This window comes from Crocodylus siamensis, chromosome 3 (assembly GCF_052110815.1).
Source record: "Crocodylus siamensis isolate JL-2025a chromosome 3, ASM5211081v1, whole genome shotgun sequence".
Taxonomy (NCBI): Eukaryota; Metazoa; Chordata; order Crocodylia; family Crocodylidae; genus Crocodylus; species Crocodylus siamensis.
The window spans coordinates 190,759,595-190,778,672 of record NC_143397.1 but is presented as its reverse complement, the minus strand read 5'-3'; the positions used below and the strand labels follow the sequence as shown (position 1 = coordinate 190,778,672).

Below are 19,078 nucleotides of genomic sequence, written 5' to 3'. Positions count from 1 at the left end.
GAGTCTTAACCAGATATCAGCTGAGTTGTGTACTTTGATTAGAAATTAAAATGTATTGTTATGTGTGCAGCATATAGCGTATGGATACCCTTTCAGACCCCAAATTTGGAGCTGTGTAAATTGTTCCAGTTAGGAGGACAAATGATGATAGAGGCAATCCTGTTAGTTTGATCCTGTTTGTTAATAATGAACTAAATCATTTTTTTTCCTGAGGCCAAGAAAGACTAAAAAACAGGAGAGTTTCCTTATCCTTGACCCCAAATCACTTTCAGGCAGCAACCAAACCAAAGTCTTCTCCCTGGGAATCTGTGAAGGCCATACAATGTGCTTGTCCAAACAGGCTAGGGTTAGACACCACACATAAACCAGTTTAAGTGATCAGAAACTGATTTAAACTTGTAACAGAACAGACATTCAGTGCACAGAAACCACTTTGAAAATGGCTGAAACCGATTTATAATAAACCTGGTTGAATGTACTATCAGACTTAACGGAGTTGGGTCAAACCAATTTATGTACTGTCTGTCCCAGACCCCTTCCCGGTTTAAGTTAAACCAGACTCCCCCAGCAACCCAGATTTGCAGTCCTGGGTGGGGCTCTCTGCTCCAGAGAACAGGCTGGCCCAGCCCCTCTGCTTTTTATCTGGAGCTCCAACAGAGACTGCAGGCCCAGCAGCATCGTGGCAATCGTGGCTTCCCCTTGCTCCACCCCTGCCCCCTCCACCCCTCCCTGCTTAAGCAGGGATTCCTCTCTCCCACACCATGGACCATAGCCAATATGTTTGCAGCTCCACATACTGCACAGTCTGGTATTCTCTGCGCTACAAGGGCACTGTGCCCAAGTGTACGCTGCTCAATTTTTTTTTTCTGCAGGGTTTTTTCACCCCTGGATATCCAGGGATCAAAAGAAAAAACAGAACAGCACGCTCTCAGGCATTATTCTGAAAAGGAGAGTCAGCCACCCAGAGCTGAACAGCAGCTGCCAGCCACACTCCGCCCAGCAGGATCAGCACTGCTGCAGCCCCAGGAGGCCCCCAGGTCAGGCTGCTGGGGCCAGCACAGTGCTGGTCCCAGCCTCCTATATCACCTCTAGGGTAAATTGCTGCGCGCCACAGTGCACGTGGCATGGGTGTTCCCCCGGGGACAAGTAGCTATGGTGCAAGGTGCACCGCTGCTAATTGTCCCTGGGGAACCAAATGTCCATGCATGTCTGGATGTGTCCATACAGTTCAAGTCCTGCATGGCCTCACATTTGCCACAGCTTTGGATTGTGACACATTTATGTCTTGAGTTAGAAACTTCTATCACTTCTAAAGAAACAGTTAAACTCCTTTATAAGTAAGTTTAACAAGTTTGTACCCGTTTTAGATTAATCCAGTATCCCCCCCTAGACATCCAGCACACATTCTCTTGGATGCAAAATGAGTTTTCTGATAAATTAGTTTTGTAAATTAACCAGTTAATTCATTTTGAAATTAAACTTAATTGAAAATGCATCTTTTAGGAATGCTAGTATAGAATATTAAGAACTTCCTATGAATACTCTCAGTAACTGAATACTGTATGACTCCTCACACTTCCCTTTTAGTTAAAACTCACTGATACCATGGACTGGCTATGTTTGAATTATATATTTTAGAATTAATGGCCACGTTGCAAAGGCTAAAGGATCATCTTAGGCAACATGTTCATGAACTGCACTGTTTCAAAATAGTTGTTCTGTCTTCCATCATGAGCAGGATTGGATTCTGCCTTCCATTAGGGCTAAGTAGTTTTCATAGTTAGTAGGGTCAGAAGGGACCTAAGCAATCAAGTCCGACCCCCTGTCATGGGCAGGAAAGAATGCTGGGGTCAAACGACCCCGGCTAGGTGATTATCTAGCCTCCTTCTGAAGACAGACACTCAAAATGCCTGAGCCTGAATTGATTCAATCTTTGCAGGTTAATCTAACCTGAGTAGACTAAACCAAGAAGCAAGGGAATAAATATTCACTTTTCATTCCAAAAATGCAGTGGCTCAGGCTAGAAGTTCAGAGGCTCTAGAGAAAACCCTCCCTTCCCTTCGGCAGTGGCTGGAAAGCTGGAGGGAAGATGATCTGAGGTGAGGTGGGGTGTGACCAAGCCCCAGCAGGCCACTGAGCATGACTGGGGAGGGGTTTAAACTCTCACCCTGGCCTGCACAGTCCTCAGCTGGGGTGTGCCTGGAGGGGTAAGGGGGAAGCAACCCTTGCTAGGCTTCATCCCCGAGTGGCAGGGCATGGCCATGCATTGACCTGGTATTGCAGTGCTTCCAGGACCGGTGCAAAAAAACCAGAAAAAAAAAAATGTCAGTCCTGAACAGCAGCATGAGGTGAAGGTGAGATAGGGAGGAGGATTAAACCCTGCCTCTGCCCCCTCCCACTGACATGGACCCCAGTCAGTCTGCCTGACTTTCCCCTCCAGTCACTACTCAAGCAGAAGGGGGCATGGCCAGACACCAGCCTGGGATGAAGCTGGGGAAGGAAGAGGATTAAACCCCCCTCCCTCCCCTCTCCCACCAGCAGGGACCCCGAGCCAGGAGGCTCACAGCAGGGGAAAAGCCAGGCAGACACCCGCTGGGCTCCCATGCTGGTAGGAGAGGAGAGGGGAGGGAGTGGGGTTTAATTCCCTTCCCTCCCCCTCCTTCATCTCAGACTGGCTTCTGACCATGCCCATCACCACTCCAGCCGCGAGCAGGGGGGAAGCCAGGCATACCCCACCCAGCTGGAGTCCCATTCCAGTGGGAAGGGTGGAGGGGAGATTCACCCCCCGCTGGCCCTGGCTTAGGCTAGAAACAGGTTCCTGCTGCCGCTGCGCTCCAGCTGTGCCAGCGCTTCGTGTGTGGGCAAGGCTTATCCCGGCAAAGCCACACCTTCGGGGTCAGAACCGCCACAGGCACAGGGTCTCTTCGGGAATCGCCGCATCCTCCTGTCGCCTCTCGCCTTGGGCAGAAGACAGCATCGGCCATAAGGCACAGGCCTCTGGTGCCCAGGCGCCCTTGGCCAGGCCCTGCCGCGTCCTCGGCTGCCTCAGCCTTAGCTTCCGTCGGAGCCGGAGCCGGGCTCCTCCCAGACCGCGGGGCTCTGGGTAAGAGCGGGGCTGCGGAGGCTGAGGTCCTGCTGCCCAACCGCCAACTGCCCGGGTGAGCGGGGCATTGCCCAAGGCAGGAAGCGCGGGGCCGGGGAGCGAGCGAGGGAGTGCGGCAGGCCGGGCCGGGCCGTGGGCCCCGCAGCCAGCGCTGTGCCGGGACCAGCGCAGCCCGCCCCGGGCCGGGAGCGCTGGTGCTGGAGCCCGCGGTAGCAGAGAAGGGGTCGGCCCGATCCCCTTCTGCAGGGAGAAATAAGCCTGTGGTCCCGGCCCGGGGGGGGAGGGAGGAGCTTTGCTGCACTGACCCCGATGTCAAACTAAACGTGCGGCTGAACCTCCCTGACACTGGAGTCAGGCGCTCCTCTTTTGTAGGGCGGGATTTGTGCGCCGGATCCCGGCCGTGGGGTCTGGCCCCCAGACCCGCAGGGCTGCAGGCACCTCGGGGATGGGGGCGCTTTGCCCATGCCGTGGCTGGGCAGCGGGGAGGAGGAGCAACCGGGTCCGGGCACCAGACTGTTTCGGACCCCAGGCAAGTTGTCCTGTCCCCCCGGGAAAGGTGGTCACTGCTGCACCAGGGTGCCAGTGATGTTCGAAGAAGCATGGGAAACGCAGGTTGGAAGGGACTTCCGGATGTCCGCGGTTCTCAACCTTTTATACCTTGCGTCCGACCAACCATTTTATCAAAAAGCCCTGGTTGGTCCCATTGTGATAAAAACAAAACTCCACAAAACTGCACTGGTCGAGAATCTGTTGATTCCTCTATTTTAAAGTGCAAACAACTGATTTTTTTTTTTTTTCAATTGGGCCATGAGTTGAAGTCCCATCTACATGACCTTCAAGTCCCACTGGGTGGAACACCTCCCACTGGTTGAGAAACACTGACGAGTGAGTCCAGCCCCCTGCTCAAAGCAGGACCAGCCCTGGCTAGATTATCCCACACAAGGCATGGTGTGTTCGGGTCTTTAAACCTCTCATGATGGAGATCCCACAGCCTCTCTGGACACAGGCAACTGGTAGGAGGCGGGGCATGTGCCGCTCCCCGCCATAGATTAGTCCCTGACTCAGCACCACTCATGACGGGGTAGTTTTTTTGATGCACAGGCCAGCAGCTTGTTGGGGGGGGTGGGGAGGGCGCACCAAGCTGTGGCACAGAAGTATAGGAGTGAATAGCTTTTGGCCTGCCCCTGGGCCCACCCATAAATTGTGCATCCCCAGACTCAGGAGGCGCGCCAGTCACCTCTGTCACCCTCTTTGTGAGAGTTTTTTCCTAATATGTAACCTAAATGTGCAGCAATTCCAAGACTGAGTTAATAGCTGAAGCATTCTACGTCTTGTATTCTCGCCTACTTAAGTTGATATAAAATAGTTCCTAGAAGATGAGATTTTTGCACTGAATAGGTTTCTTTTTTTCAACAAGGAAATGAATATAGATTAAAGCATGAAACTGCTTTGCTTGAACACTTGTCAAAATACAAGCTGTTTTGATGAATCCAGCAAACCACTTCAGATAAAAGACAGTATTTCTCATCTCTGTTAATCTTTTGAAGATGAATGCAGTGGTCAAATCCCAGACAAAATTGCCTTAAAATAGTTAATCATGCACATGCCATGGCATCACTCAGCAACCTTTTTGCAGCTGCAAGGGAGTGACTTGACTCAAGTATGGGGAGGGCCCAATACCTGAGCCAAGTCATTCCCAGGTATTTCTGCCTCTTCCACTGCTTCTTCTGCCCAGCTGCAACATGAACAAAGTTTTGCCCAACTACCAGGGTCCACAGTCCAAATCTATCTCACAGGCCATAGGTTGACAACCCCAGCACCAGTGGATTTCTAAAAAAAACCCAAAATTACTCCCCGCTATATCTTAGTGCAACTATAAATACAGAATACATGGTATACAGAATACATACCATCTGTTCAAGCGCCTTGCATAAGCCAGATGGCATGTTGTTCCATAAAAAAGTATGTCCATGGGAATTAAGGAAAAAGTTAATTATGAGTGCCTATTTTTTCATATTACTGTTAATTTGTAGTTTACATGGCACTATATAGTCATAGAGAGAAAAAAGTACTTAGTAATACTAGTAAAGATTTTAAAAGTTGTGGTCTACTTATCCATTGGCTTGCCCTGAAATTCACTTTGTTTTTTCCAATTTTAAATAGAAAGCCTTATTTTTGGCGAAACTGATCTGGCTCACTAGGGTAAGGTTTTTCTAGCCAGGGCATGGGTAGACTTTGTAGAGGGGGAAAAAAGGTGGTGCAATAGCTAAAGTAATGCATTTTGAAAGTTTAGATCAGACATCTATTTCCTCCTAATGAAGGCCCAATTCAGTTAATAAGTTTACTGTCCAAGGATTGTGCTATACTGCAAGTGAACTAGAGCAAGAATGTAGGATTCTACTGGCACAGTCTATTTAAATACAATACACCCTGGTAAAGATATGTCATTAATTGCTGCCTAATCATGGGAGGGAAGTTGTAAGACTGCTTTGCCTTTTATCCTCTGAAAAACTGAAAGTATCAAAGTTTCTGTGTTAAGTTTCTGTGTTATGTACCTTTCATTGGCAGCTGTTTGAAAAATTGTCTAGAAGATGAATTTCTTTCTGAAAACACTTCAAGTCCTGGTGCTCTCCATATATTACCTGCTGGAGTCTCTCGTTCTGCGGGTTGTTCCCAGGCGAAAGAAGAATGTTACTGGTGAAATAGTGCTGATCACAGGAGCAGGGAGTGGAATCGGAAGACTGATGGCCTTAAAGTTTGCCCGTCTTGGAGCTGTCCTTGTTCTTTGGGATGTTAATCAAGAAGGTAACAAGGAGACTGGTAGACTAGCCAAGGAAGTCGGAGCAGTGAGAGTACACACCTATACCTGTGACTGCAGCAAAAAGCAGGAGATCTACGAATATGCAGACAAGGTAAAATAGTGCACGCCTGTTAACGTACTTTGTGTTATACATCTGATTACCATGTATTGACCTCCTGCTTTGTAGTCTTCAAATTTAGTGGGTCCAGAGTTCATGGAGCATAAGCGGCCTATCTTGATAATGCCATTTTCTAGTGTTATTTTTTTTTCTGTTTCCCCTTACTCTCCCCACTCCCTGCCCTCTTTCTTCTGATAGGAGAGAAATCCTTCAGCTGTAATATTAACCTTGGATACTGCAAAGAGGATTCTTGGACATAGCTTGGTCCTTTGCCAAGTGGTTTAAATTCTTGAGTAGTTAGTAGGGGTGGAATTATCTTTCCCTCTGTGCATTTAGATGACAGCTTTCTAGCTACATATGTGGTGTTTTGGCTTGCACACAGGCAGTAATTCAACTTTCCCTGTGATGTAGACACATAAGTTTGGGTGTGTAGACTGAACATGCACAGCTGGCTACATGCTAGGCAGAAAATGTAGTTCCACAGAAATCTGTAATGTATAAAGGAGGGTTTGCCTGTTTTTATTTCAATAGCTGAATGGGTAGGGCATTTGCCCAGGGAGCCAGAAACCTAGGCTCTAACCCTTCCCTTACCAAGAGGATGTTTGAATTGGAGTCTCTCTGTTCTCAGCACAGCGATCTAAACACTGTGTCACAGATTACGTACAGCTCAGTTTGTTCTACAGTGTTCCTTTACAGGCTTGCCTGGGCAGCCAGAAGGCAGAGAGATGTGGGGCCAGGAGAAAGACAACAACACAGAGCAATGTGATGGCTCCTATCATGGAAAGGAGACAAACTTGGGCATCAGCCTTGCACCTTCCCACTGCTACCTATCCTTTTCATCCAGTGACTATTACATGTAGCAGTGCACTGATATATTGGTTGCTGATCAGATCGGCAGTAATAAAAGGGAGATTTACATTGTTGGCTATCGGCTATTTTGACTGTTGTAGCCAGTAATGCTTACCGATAATTATGCCTTCTGACCAGAGCCCTAAACACTTAGGTTCCCTCTCCCCTGCTATCCCAGCAGCAAGTTGGGAGAATCCCCCCAGCTCCTAGGAATCCTGGATCCTCAGAGCTTTGAAACAAATGATCAGCTCTCCACTTCACCTTGGAAAACATTGACAGAGAATGAAGTAAGGTCTTGTCCTTGTTTCATCAGGACATGTCACTTACCCCCAACCTTCTCTCAGCAGTCTAATGTGGCATACTGTGGGTCTCTGGCACCCGGGGGCCTATGCTTGCATTTGTGCCCTCCCACCCTGTCCACAGTCAATTGGCAAGTGGGGGGGGTCCCCCTGTGGCCCATCGCTGAGCAAGGGGGTGGTCCCCTGGTGGCCAACTGCCAAGCCCAGAAACACCAGCAGTGAAACCAGAAGTGCTGCCGGGGACTAAGCCCAGCCCGCACCCGGAGGCATGGCTACCCCCCCGCCCGCATTGCCAACACATAGAGGGTGTGTGTGGGTGCACGTGCACCCCCTGAGATTGGCAGTGCACCCCCTGCAAAAAACACCACCGACGCTGCTGGTGGCACCTGTGGGCAGTCACCACTACCCCCCCACTCCCAGCTGCCGACGTCTGTGGGCAGTCCCCGATCGCTACTGGCCACCACTGACACTGCCGGTAGTGTTTGCAGGTGGTCACCAACCACTGGTTGGCACTTGACATACCCCCCACTGCTGACAGCACTGCGGCTGCCTGCACCAACAGCGCTTCAGCTGCCTTCAGGAGCTCACCACTTGCTGCCACTATGCTCCCACTGCTGACAGTGCCACCGCCACCTGTGGGAGCTCACCGTGCCCTCCCCCAGCCTCCAGGGTCATGCAGCATTCGTGCCCCTCATCCATATGGTTCGCCACCACTGGGGGCTTCTGTGTTCAGCCAGCTTCCCATTATTCCAGAAGCCTTCACATGCTATAACTCTTAGCACATCGCTGGCACAGGGCCTTGGGAGTGTCTCTCATTTGCTAGACAGACAAACAGACCTCTGATGCTTCCTACCACTTTTTTGAGTTCATGCATAAAAGATTCCTCTGGGAGCCTGGAGAAACCTTGTTGCTTGTTAGAAATCAGCCATTCTGCTCAGGCTGGTGCTCACAATTAATCAGCAGGTGGTTTAACCCTTAAGGAATTGTATAACAGGTGGGGTCCAAATCTGTACATACCAAAAAGAAAGCAATCAGAGTTGCATTTTGTGAGTTGTCTGATGCTGTAGGCATGTGTTTTGGCATGTTGCCAGATGGGGTTTTTATGGGTTTTGGCAAAAGAATGCCTGGTTTCTGAATCCCTTTTGTGCTTATGCAAGAGGTGAGTGCAAGTTTGGATCCCTGGAGAGTTGCCTAGTGAATTTAAGTACCTCCAGAGTTGGGCAGCAGCTGAACAGAGCTGTTCTTGTTCTTTTCTTCTTTTCAATTGCAGTTTTAGACTTAGGTGCCTTAAAAACATCCCTGGCAGTTTTAAAGAGAAGATTAGACAGACGTGTGACCAGAATGGTTTAGTCAGGGATGATCCTTCTGGTAGCAGGGGGTTTGACCTCCTGAGGTCCCTTCCAGCCCTTCTTTTCCATAATTCTATGTACATATATAGTAATAATAGTATAATGGTGTAGCTTAACTCCATACGGGTAGGAGAATTAGTTGTACCGGAGTAGGACACATTTACAGAAAATAGCCTCATATGAGAGATTGAACTGATATTAAAATCTTTGGAAAAAAATCACATCCCTAGTCAAATAGTATAGACATAAAGACATTAATTTGAAAGCTAATACACAAGGGACATCTATTGGCTGTCAGGACACCTCTAGCACATGTCAAGCTAAGGTAATTGTCATGGGAAGTGAGCAGTCAAGGCTGTATACTTGTAGGTAAATATAAACTTTCCCTCATTCTTGCCAGTAAGCAACCCCATCCATTTTGTAGGGACTGAATAGTTGAAGCAGATTTCCCAGAACTAATATTTTGCTTAAGTTAGTAACTACCCCTTCTAATACAAAAATTGTTTTGTTTTGCTTTGTTTTTTCTCATCCAACCCTAAGAGTCCATTTCCATTCATAACCTTTCCTGCAGAGTTATATTGCTGTTTTCTGTATTGCAGCACTCAGTGTAGGAGCCAATGTACAATTATTAAAAAAATTGCCCCTACCTCAAAGAGCTTACAGCCTTAAATGACAATGTGTTGGGTGATGGAGAGAAGTGTAGAAAGAGAACATAAAGCAAAATGGTCAGAATGGACAGGCATGTCCATTTTCTGTTTGTATATCGAACTTGTCCCTGTGTCTAGCTCCCTTTGGTTTTTTGCTTTTCTTTAATCTTTTTTCTTATCCTTGGCAGTTTACTAGCGATATCAGGCTACAATGAAAGGATATTTTAGCTAAAGGGAAAGGAGTTCTATAAAACCTCTCTCTCCACTCTGCTACATTACCAGAAGGCAGGGTAAAGATGCACCTTTAAGCTAGGGGCAGACATTCAAAAAGCCAAAGGAAGAATCAGAGTTACGTAGTTTTCTGTAAGCAGCACAGTTTAGATGAGCAGAGAACAGAACACATCTTCGTTGCAGGGGGGCAAATCTTAGATGGGGTTTCACCATTTTTAAACCAGTCTATGCATGTTGAACTTCTGTTCTGTTACAGGTAGAGACCAGTTTCTGATCACTTATACCTGTAAAAGGTGTACCTTTTATAGGCCTTAAAGACTAACTGAATCAGAAATGCAGAAGACACAGACACAGCTACATTACTAAAGGTTGTGCATGCACTGCTTACACTTCCCAGTACATAAACATGTAATAACTTCAACAGGGGGGATTCCTTTAAGAGCTAAGATCTAGAATAATTTGGTTACACAGTGAAGAAACAGCCAAAACCAGCAGAATATATGAAAGCAGCATGGTTGTAATTCAAAGGAAAGAATGGATGTTTCAGAGTCCTCATTTAAGCAAGTTGCTGCCTGAGAGGTTGTTGGGATAGCAAGGCAAATTATCTTGCCAATATAGGTGTGCATGTAAGCATTGCTTTTCCACCTGAACCTAAGGACACTAAAATCCTATGTTTCAGCTGACTTAACAAAGCCTGGTGTATTTTGGAAAGGTTGTCCTGCACTGCAGCAAAATATCTGCTGGCTGCATGGCTGCTAATGGGTAAGTCTCCAACAGTGATTCCTAGAAAAAAAAAGGTTGAAATCTAGAAAGGTTACCAATTTGGAGTAAACAAATATCAAACATGCTTTTGATTCTTTTAACTGTTGCACAACAGGTTGACTCTTTTTTTCTGTCCTCTTCCAGGTGAAAAAAGAAGTTGGAGATGTTAGCATCCTAATCAACAATGCTGGTATTGTAAGTGGAAAGAAATTTCTTGATTGTCCAGATTCCCTTGTGGAGAAAACCATAGAGGTGAACACTATGGCACACTTCTGGGTAAAAAATTTTTTTTTATGGATAAGCTTATGTGTGTGTTTGGGGGAAGGGTGGTGTTGTCTTGCTTGAAATACTGTCCCCAATTCCAAACAAGAATTATATGACTGACTGGAATTGTAAGACCATACTCTCAAGCTGCTGGCATACCTGTGAACCTGTGATATAGAAGCAGGTGGGAAAATGACAGACTGAAGGAATGGCAACAGCCCCCTAGCACATGCATAAAGCATGGCTTTGCTTAAAGAGCATATGAACCCCATCCCCCATGTTGGTAGACTTCATGGTATTCAGAAACTCTCTTAAAACAACTCTTATCAGATTAACATATGCCAAATTTTGTAATCTGTATTGTGCTGTGCTCCTTAATAGGAGAACAAATTAGCTGCTCCATCACCAGAAAAGTGCTCTTGGCTGTTGTCAAGGAACAAGTAGGGCTCACTCTGATTTGAGGAGTGGGAGCTAGATTCACAAAAGTCTTCAGGCTTATAAACTCTCATTATAATCAATAGGAAGTTAGGCAACTAAATGCGACATTATCACTTAAACAAGTGTTTTTTTTAAAACTGTTCTGTGGACTCCTGAGATCATCAGGGGCTCCACAAAGAGATTGAGGGGTAACAGTGGAGCAGGCCGGGAGGCATTGCACTGCTATTGCCAGACTGGGTCACCTGGCTCCACATCCTCTTCAGGACAAGGTAGGGAATCTACAGCAGAAGAAGTGATATGAGAGGGTGCCATGACATTTTGGAAGTTTGAATATCACTGACCTAAACAACCATGATGCATATATGCTCAGGTAATAGGAACCATTGTTATATAATATTCCAAATGTCTGACCTATATACTTTGGCACACATGATTTTTTTTCTTCACAAATTCTTAATTGAATTGCTTTTCTCCGTAATGAGAGAGGCTTATTAAAACATGCAGCTTTCTCCATTTCCTGAAAAAGCAAAATCCCTAAGTGACAGTAGAAAGGTAAGAAGTTCTGGTTTCCTATGCCTGATTTCTGTTTCACGTCGGTAGGCCCATGTAGAAAATGTTGCTGTGCCTAGCTCTTAAGTGTAGAGAACCTGTAGCATACAGAACGTTTTGTTTCATAAAGTGCTTTCTGGCTGGCAACGAACTACTTCCTATCTTCTTCCCAGTAACTGATAACATGAGGGAACAAAAATATATTGATGAGTCTCACTTCCAGGTGCAGTTGTTGAATAAAGCAGGCATACTTTTTGCCCTGTCCAGTTCTCTCTGGAGTGAAGTCAGATGCATGATTGCGGTCTGTTGTAAATAGAAGATTCCTAGCAGGATTCCTGCTAACATGGCATTTTCTCTTTTGAACTGATAAATGACACTGTGCAATATTTTTAGGAAATGTTCAGTGTTTAATCATGGTTTTTCCCCATGTTTCATAGACTTACAAAGCCTTCCTTCCAGCTATGATTGCCTCTAACCATGGGCATTTGGTTAGTATTGCAAGTTCAGCAGGACTAACTGGAGCCAGTGGGCTAGCAGGTTAGTATGTTTTTAAAGATATGTCTTCATGAAAATAAAGGTAAATGTAATTTGGGCTAAACTCTTCAGCCAAGATTTTCAATAATAAAGCCTAAATTCTCATGTCAAACACTTAAAATAAATAGCCTGACTTTCAAAACCTATGAATGCCTCTTAATTGCCTTCCTAAGTGTTCAGTATTGCTGAACTTTAAGGTAGGATCTTCCAATTCTGGAAGTTCAGATGTGTAGCTCAAACTCACATGCAGGGATTTGGCAAGGAGATAGGACTTGGTAAAAACACCCAATACTACATTTAAACCCAATTCAGACTTTTGCTGATTCAAAGAACCGCAACCTCCATAACATACTAGCATTTTGGTGGTTGGGGGTTTTTTGTATTATTTTATAGCGTCAAAAATATATGGTCTCTCTTCTGAGCAGACTGTCCCAAAGAAGCAGCAAGACACCCAAGTCACAGCTAGAGCTGTAAAAATGAATAAGGCTAGGGACAGACATTATACATAAACTGGTTTAAACCTGTAACAGGACAGAAGTTCAGTGCACATAAACCAGTTTCAAAATGGCTGAAACTGGTTTAAAATAAACCTGCTTGAATGTAGTATCAGACTTAAGTGATTTAGGTCAAACCAGTTTATGAAATTTCTGTCCCAGACCCCTTCCTGGTTTAAGTTAAATCAGAGTCCCCCAGCATGCTTCACAGCCCTGGGCTGAGCTGTGCTGTCTGCTTCAGAGAGCAGGGCTGTTCCCACCCCTCTGCTCCCTAGCTGCAGCAGTGAGGGATGGCTCACTAGGCCCCCCAGGCAAACCCTATCCAGAGTCTGGGGCCCGAGAAGGGGGGTTAAACTCACCCTCCCCCAAGTACAGAGCTGTCCTGCCCTGCCCTGCCCTGCTAATAACTTCGTGCTAGCTGTGATTGTGGACTACAAATCCCAGATGCACCTGGAAGCAGGAAGAGGAAGTGATGAGCAACTCTGAGAGTCCTACTGCTGTGATTGCAGATTGCAAATCTCAGAGACCTCAGGGGCAGCAAGAGGAGTAAGGGAACACACAGCCCAGGCTGCATTTATTGCTCTTCACTTCATAGTTTTTCACAGAAAGAAGTATTCTTTTTCAAGCTTTTATGAATTCAGTGCCACTACTTTCTCCTGCCCCCCTTTATGAATTCAGTGCCACTACTTTCCTCCCACTGCCCAAGCAAAGCACAGGATGGGGCCCGGCCATGCCCCCTCCACTCCAGCAGGGCTTTCTCTCTTCCCTCCCCTTTTGCAGTGGCCAGCCGTTGTGCTCTAGCACTCCCCAGCTTCTGGCTTGAGTCACTGCAGGAATGTGACTGCATTTCCTGAATCAAAAGTGAATGTGTGTTCATTTGCTTATCAGTTCAATCCCTGCGGCTTAAACTAACCTGCAAAGACTGAATCAATTTAGCCTTGGGCTTTTTGACTGTCTGTACATAGCCTAAAAGGGTAAGACATGCATTTTGACTGACAGAGAGAGTGACAATAATTTCTTGAAGTATGGAAGAAAAAAGAGGTGCACCAGAGATGAAGATGAGAAGCCACTACCTAAGGTGGAGACCATGATGTGCTTAATGAAGTTTAGGAAAAAAAATCAAGATTGTAATTAGAATTAAAAATGGGAGAGAGAAATAAAGGGTGTCAAAGACAGCTTTACCCTGGGTTGTTTTTTATGCTAGGTTTGTTATTGAGAAATGTGAGCATCTTAGAATTGCTTGAGGTTCTTGGTGATTGTTGTTGCTGAAGATCCGTGAAAGCAGCAGATACCCAGACTGCTCGTATTAGAATATAAGTCTATCAGGCTTCCTCCCAAGACAAAAAGATTTTGCTTTGTGTGTTTGCAGGTAAGATTCTGGGAAGGGATACTGCCACCTCACCATGCTTTTACCAAAATGTATTTTTCAATGGAAAATGTCTAAAACAATAACTCTCTCTTCTGTCTTTTCATTTGTTTTACAGATTATTGTGCAACTAAATTTGCAGCAGTGGGCTTTGCAGAATCCATTGATGTAGAGATGCATGCTCAGAGGAAAACTGGTGTTAAAACAACTATTGTATGTCCATACCTAATACATACAGGCATGTTTGATGGCTGTAGAAGGAAGTGAGTGAATCTGGGGAGGGTTTTTTCTGGTATAATATCTATTTGTATGTGGTGCACACAAAATAATGGTTTACTACAGGGTGGGCAATTATTTCGGGCGGAGGACTGCTTACTGAGGGCCCCGTGATAGGCAGCTGGGGGAAGATAAATATTACTTTTCTAAATGTTTTAGGGCCCGCATCCAGCCCACAGGCTGCATTTTGCCCACTCCTGGTTTACTAGCTCCCTTTTATGACTCCTGTATTTAAATAGTAGAAATCACTAAGCATAAAGTATTGTAAGGTAGGCTTTACTTTATTGCTTCATCTTTGATGTGCTTGGACACAGGCCCTTTTTCAGGCTACAAAATTTAAGTACTTTTTACATCTAAGGCTTATGACTGTAACAGACCTTTCAGACACAAATCTAGTGTTGACCAATAAAGGGCTCTCTTCTGTTGGCCTGAAATTGTACCTCTGGAAGTGACTGCTTATTTGGTTGTCTTATAAATCAGCTAGCCTTCACTTTGAAATATTTGGTGTTATGAATATTTCCTCTCTACAGTAGAAATGGAAAAATAGTGAACTGTGAGGAATAACACTTTGTAGTTGAAGCTGGGATAGAGACAGAAGCTGCTACAATTGGGTACCTTGGAATTTAGGACTAAATCCAAAATGAAAGCATTGAACATTTTTGCAGTCTTAACTGTATATTTTCTTTCCAGATGGCCACATCTAATTCCTAGTCTAGATTCAGAGTATGCAGCTGAAATGATTGTAAATGCTGTTCTACAGGAACAAGTGTACCTAATAATGCCACGAACCCTATACATTGTAGTGGCCCTGAAAAAGTAAGAATTAAGAGTCATTGTATCTTCCTTTCTTTACCTACACATTTTCTAACTTGTATGCTGCAGTGCAAATAGAAAATTTATGTTAAAGCTAAGCCAAGCTACATATTAATTTCTGTGGGTTTCAGGTCACTTCTGTGTTTGGTAAATCATTACCATAGAGACTTTATTGCAGACTATAGTCTTGGGCAGCTTACACAAGAACTAGTACTAGAGGATACCTTTCTATTGCTGACTATATCTAAGGAGAGTAATGTATTCAAATGTATTGAAAACAAGCCAATAGGAGTACAATAGAAATCTTACCTTGATTAAGCTGCCTTAGCACTACTACTGGGTATTTAAGCAAGTCAGTAGGGGTTGGCAGATGAATTGAGTTGGACTAGGTGCCCCAATACTCGTTTTTGAAAGCCTTACCTGAAAAATCCATGCCAAATAGCTGAGACCAACAGCAGTAGATATTCTGGATAAAGCAGCTTTATTATGAACACAGAGCAACCCCTTTAACAGAACACAGGTGGCTGATTCTGGAGTTCTGTCAAATGTGGCTGTTGGCTGGATAAGGGGGAACCTATACAACAGAAGGACCTGGTCATATAGTCACTGGCTCTCCAGAAACAAACCGGTTCTGAAACTTGTGCAGATTATACAATCCATTGAAGTTCAGTGCACCAGTATAATCTGCTTGATATTCTTGTGGTTTATTTGAAAGTTGAAAGTTGATACAATATTAATTCACTACTTAAACATGCCATGGGTAAAATGGTAGAGAAGGCTCTAATAGCCAATTTTTCTATTGTTGTCAGTGTTGGGAGTTTTTTGTTTTGGTTTGGTTTTTTTAAGGTTTCCAAAGGCTGAATGACATCTAGAAGCAGTTAGCAGTGTAACGCTTACTTAACTCATTTTATTTTTCCTGTTTAAAATAACAGAATATAGTATTTACTCACTTATAATGACACACTCAGGGAGTAGAGAGCCCAATCCTCTGGGACCCAAATACCCTATAAGCCAGGTGAGCAGCCAGCAGCACCGGCAGAGTCAGCTTAGGGGTCTATCCAGCATGAGAAAAGGTTTGGCCAATTCAGCTTCAGCAAATTATCTGCCAGCTGACTTGGCAGGCATTGATTGCCAAGATGAATGGTCTGACCTGTTTTCTCTTCTTGACCTAGGTGGCAGCTAATGACATCTGCTGTACCCCAAGTTAACAAAACAGCCAGTCTTTTCTTTTCTTCCTCTCCCCCTGCAAAGGCCTGCTTGTGTTGTGTTTTTTGGGGGGGGTTTCCCTGTAAAAGTGCCATACTTGCTGATATTTTCAAGGAAACAGCTTTTTCTTCATTCTGCCTTTCAAAACAAGATATGTAGCGTTTTCAGGGACATATGGGATGCAAGAAAATATGACATTACTGAAACATTACATGTATGCAAGTGCAGAATTGCTAGTGGAACTAAAAAGACTGTACAAAAAATGTTCCTTTTACCTGGGGAAACAGAAGTTGCTTCTCTAGTTGTTCTTTCTAGGTTTCCTTCTACTCCAAGTGCCATAAGCACACTGGTATAATGTGGGAGAGAATGTATGGGAGTTCTAAGGAGAGACAGAAAAACTGCTTGACAAGAGACTGATTTCAAATGTATTAACTTTTTCGTGTTTTTTGCCCACTGTTGTCACCTCCAAGTGTCTCTGCCATGCTGCAAGCCCTGCCCTTGGCTAGGGTGTAAGAACCTAATACACTGAAACAAGGCAACCGTGGTCTTGAACCCAAATAAATGACTGTTTTAAATTGCAATGTCCAAAAAAAAAAAAAAAAAAAAAAAAAAAAAAATCAATTGTCTACTCCAGAAGTAGCCCCACTAGCTTTGGGATGTGCCTCCCACTTACTATATTACCAAGACATTTAGGAAGTTATCAAATAGAGACTGAAGTATGTCAAAAAATGTGCCCCATTTGGGGACTAGGGTTCCCAAGGTGTAATCTTGGCTCTGACAGACGAGCTTTTGTGGTACCAGGGATCACCCCCTCTACCTCGGTTTCTTTGGCTGTACACTGGAGATACTTGTTGCCCCATGGGAATGCCATGCAGACTGTCCAGAATTCTTGCAGCCAGGCAGAACTTCTGTTTTCTTTTAACGGGGGTGTAACGGGACCTGCCCAGGGCCAATCTCAGTGTGGCCCGCCCACCTGTTCCTGGGCTAACTGCCCATGTTGTCACCCACCACACCTTGTGGGTAATTAACTATTTAAAGATGTTAATAAGCAGGAGGCTGCCCATTTTCTACCCTAATGCCAGGGGGCTCTATCTGCATCTCCTTTCCTTCCCTACACCACAACCCAAGCCTCGCAGATGGCATCACAATCTTCTCAATATCACCAGCCCCTCACTAGAGCCCAGAATCCTGCTATTGAACCCCACCTGGATTCCTCCCCTCAGGCAGACTCTTCCATCATCATACCAGGCAACATAGCTCCCTGAACTGATCCCACTTCAGGTGTGATCCCCCCACCAGGACCTTTGGTTCTCTAGCCCTAGCCCACCTCCAGGCCAGCCAGAACCCCAGGCCCTCAGCTCTTGGGCATTCCTCACAGTGGGCCCCCCAGCCCTTCCAGTCCTGGCCCCAGCATGGGCCAGTCGGGGGAGTTCAGACAGGCCTGAGTCTATGGCCCTTTCCTCACTCTCCCAGGGTCCACCCTCTGGGCCCTCCAAAGGAAGGGGTAACCCACCTGGTTGTGGAGACTAGGGGTGAAGGCACCCCAACCCAGGGTGGTAACTGGCCTGGCATTTCCTGGGGGGCTCCCACAACACTGGGAGCCCACCCAGGCCACCCACAGCCAGCAGGGGGCAGTTTTAGGTCATACCCAGGACCAAGAGCCTCCTGACCATCCCCTACAGCTCCTCCCTTACCTCCAAATGATAATCAGCAGCTCTCCAGCCAGGCAGTGTTGCTACCTGGCCTCCAGTAGCAGAACTGCCCTAATTATACGGGCAGCCCTGAATCTAAAATGGCTGCCCTAATCAGGCACCTGCCAGCTGCTGCCTTCTGGCTCTTAAAGTGGCAAGCACAAACAGTGCCCTGCCACAGGGGGCTAATCAGGCGAGTGACTTTTGTGAGTTGCAAGACTCTGTGTAACAATTTTGTGTGTGCTTTTTCCTTTTCTGCCCTTCAGTATTCTGCCTGTGAAAATGATACGTCTCCTGGAAAACTACCTTGGAGTCTTTAATTTCATGGACAATTTCAATGGCAGGCTAAAAAAAGAATGAGAACTGAATGATGTCAAAGACCAGCAGCTCTAAGTTAACATGGACCAGTTTAGAGATGCACATTCTTTACTGCTTCACCAGCCAAGAACATAAGGTGCCTCATGCTTATTGTTTGTATCAAGTTTAATCAACAGCTCCCAGCCTCAGCTGGCTTCTCTAATGATTGATGGATGAGAACAGTACAGTGCCTGTACAAAATTTCTTTCACCGGATCTGGAGATCTATGATCTGTCTTAATGCCTTAATGTATAGCTTTGAGCATACCTATATATAATTTCTGCCTTAATTTTGTAATGTATGGCTTATTACATCACAAACTAATCATTACAGACCGATTATTGGTAGCTTGCTGTTAAGAAACCAGTGGTGTAATGGAATTAGAAGCTGAATTGACCTTGTTCTGGAGAGTTTCAGTGTGAGGAAGCTTACATTGTCATTGGCTTGCCTAGTGAGTGGTTTACTAAACAAGCTAGTTTTCTGAACTGTCTAGCCCCTCTTTATACCTACTGAAAGTCACTAAAACTCTTATAAATATGAATAATGAGGGTATGCTTTAAAAGTGTGGATACTATTACATGTACTTTTTACAGAGGCATACTGTTAACAAGTGAGAGTGTGCGTGCACTTCTCTGAGTGTTTCAATTTTAAATAAAACTCTATAACTTCACTAGGACTGAAGCATTATTAATATAGTATAATGTGAGGTTTTAGAGTTACACATTTAATAATGCGGGGGGGGTGTTAAAGCAGTAAAAAGTTGTATACAGAATCATACCAAATAAGAATAAAAAACAATCTCTAGGAATCAAGCAGATAAAACGACAGGCAACTGAATACAAAACTAGTGGTGCTAAAGTATAATCTTGAGCTTTTCTTTTTAAAATTTGTTTCAAAAGGAGGTAAGAGGCTGGTAGTAGAGAATCAACTAT

The 19,078-nt window shown here is 45.1% G+C and overlaps 1 protein-coding gene across 2 annotated transcripts; it reads left to right on the top strand.

Annotated features, from left to right (window-relative positions):
• Positions 1 to 2,596: 2,596 nt before the first annotated feature.
• LOC149869264 (epidermal retinol dehydrogenase 2-like) lies at positions 2,597 to 18,816 on the top strand. 2 transcript variants are annotated; one of them, XM_090040015.1, is made up of 7 exons: positions 2,597 to 3,103; positions 5,672 to 6,015; positions 10,303 to 10,434; positions 11,847 to 11,946; positions 13,922 to 14,066; positions 14,770 to 14,895; positions 18,056 to 18,816. In XM_090040015.1, the coding sequence occupies exons 2-7, from the start codon at positions 5,695 to 5,697 to the stop codon at positions 18,147 to 18,149; spliced, it is 918 nt and encodes a 305-aa protein (XP_089896141.1). In that variant the 5' UTR covers positions 2,597 to 3,103; positions 5,672 to 5,694; the 3' UTR covers positions 18,150 to 18,816. The 2 variants fall into 2 exon arrangements, with proteins under 2 accessions (XP_089896141.1, XP_089896139.1); XM_090040013.1 differs by having other exon boundaries at positions 2,598 to 3,158.
• The last annotated feature ends 262 nt before the right edge of the window (positions 18,817 to 19,078 follow it).

Bases quoted from the DNA above. Each gene is read 5' to 3' on its own strand.
- LOC149869264 (XM_090040015.1), top strand. From the start codon at position 5,695: ATGAATTTCTTTCTGAAAACACTTCAAGTCCTGGTGCTCTCCATATAT. The intron at 10,435-11,846 runs GTAAAAAATTTT...CATGTTTCATAG, and splicing joins ACACTATGGCACACTTCTGG to ACTTACAAAGCCTTCCTTCC. The intron at 14,896-18,055 runs GTAAGAATTAAG...TCTGCCCTTCAG, and splicing joins ATTGTAGTGGCCCTGAAAAA to TATTCTGCCTGTGAAAATGA.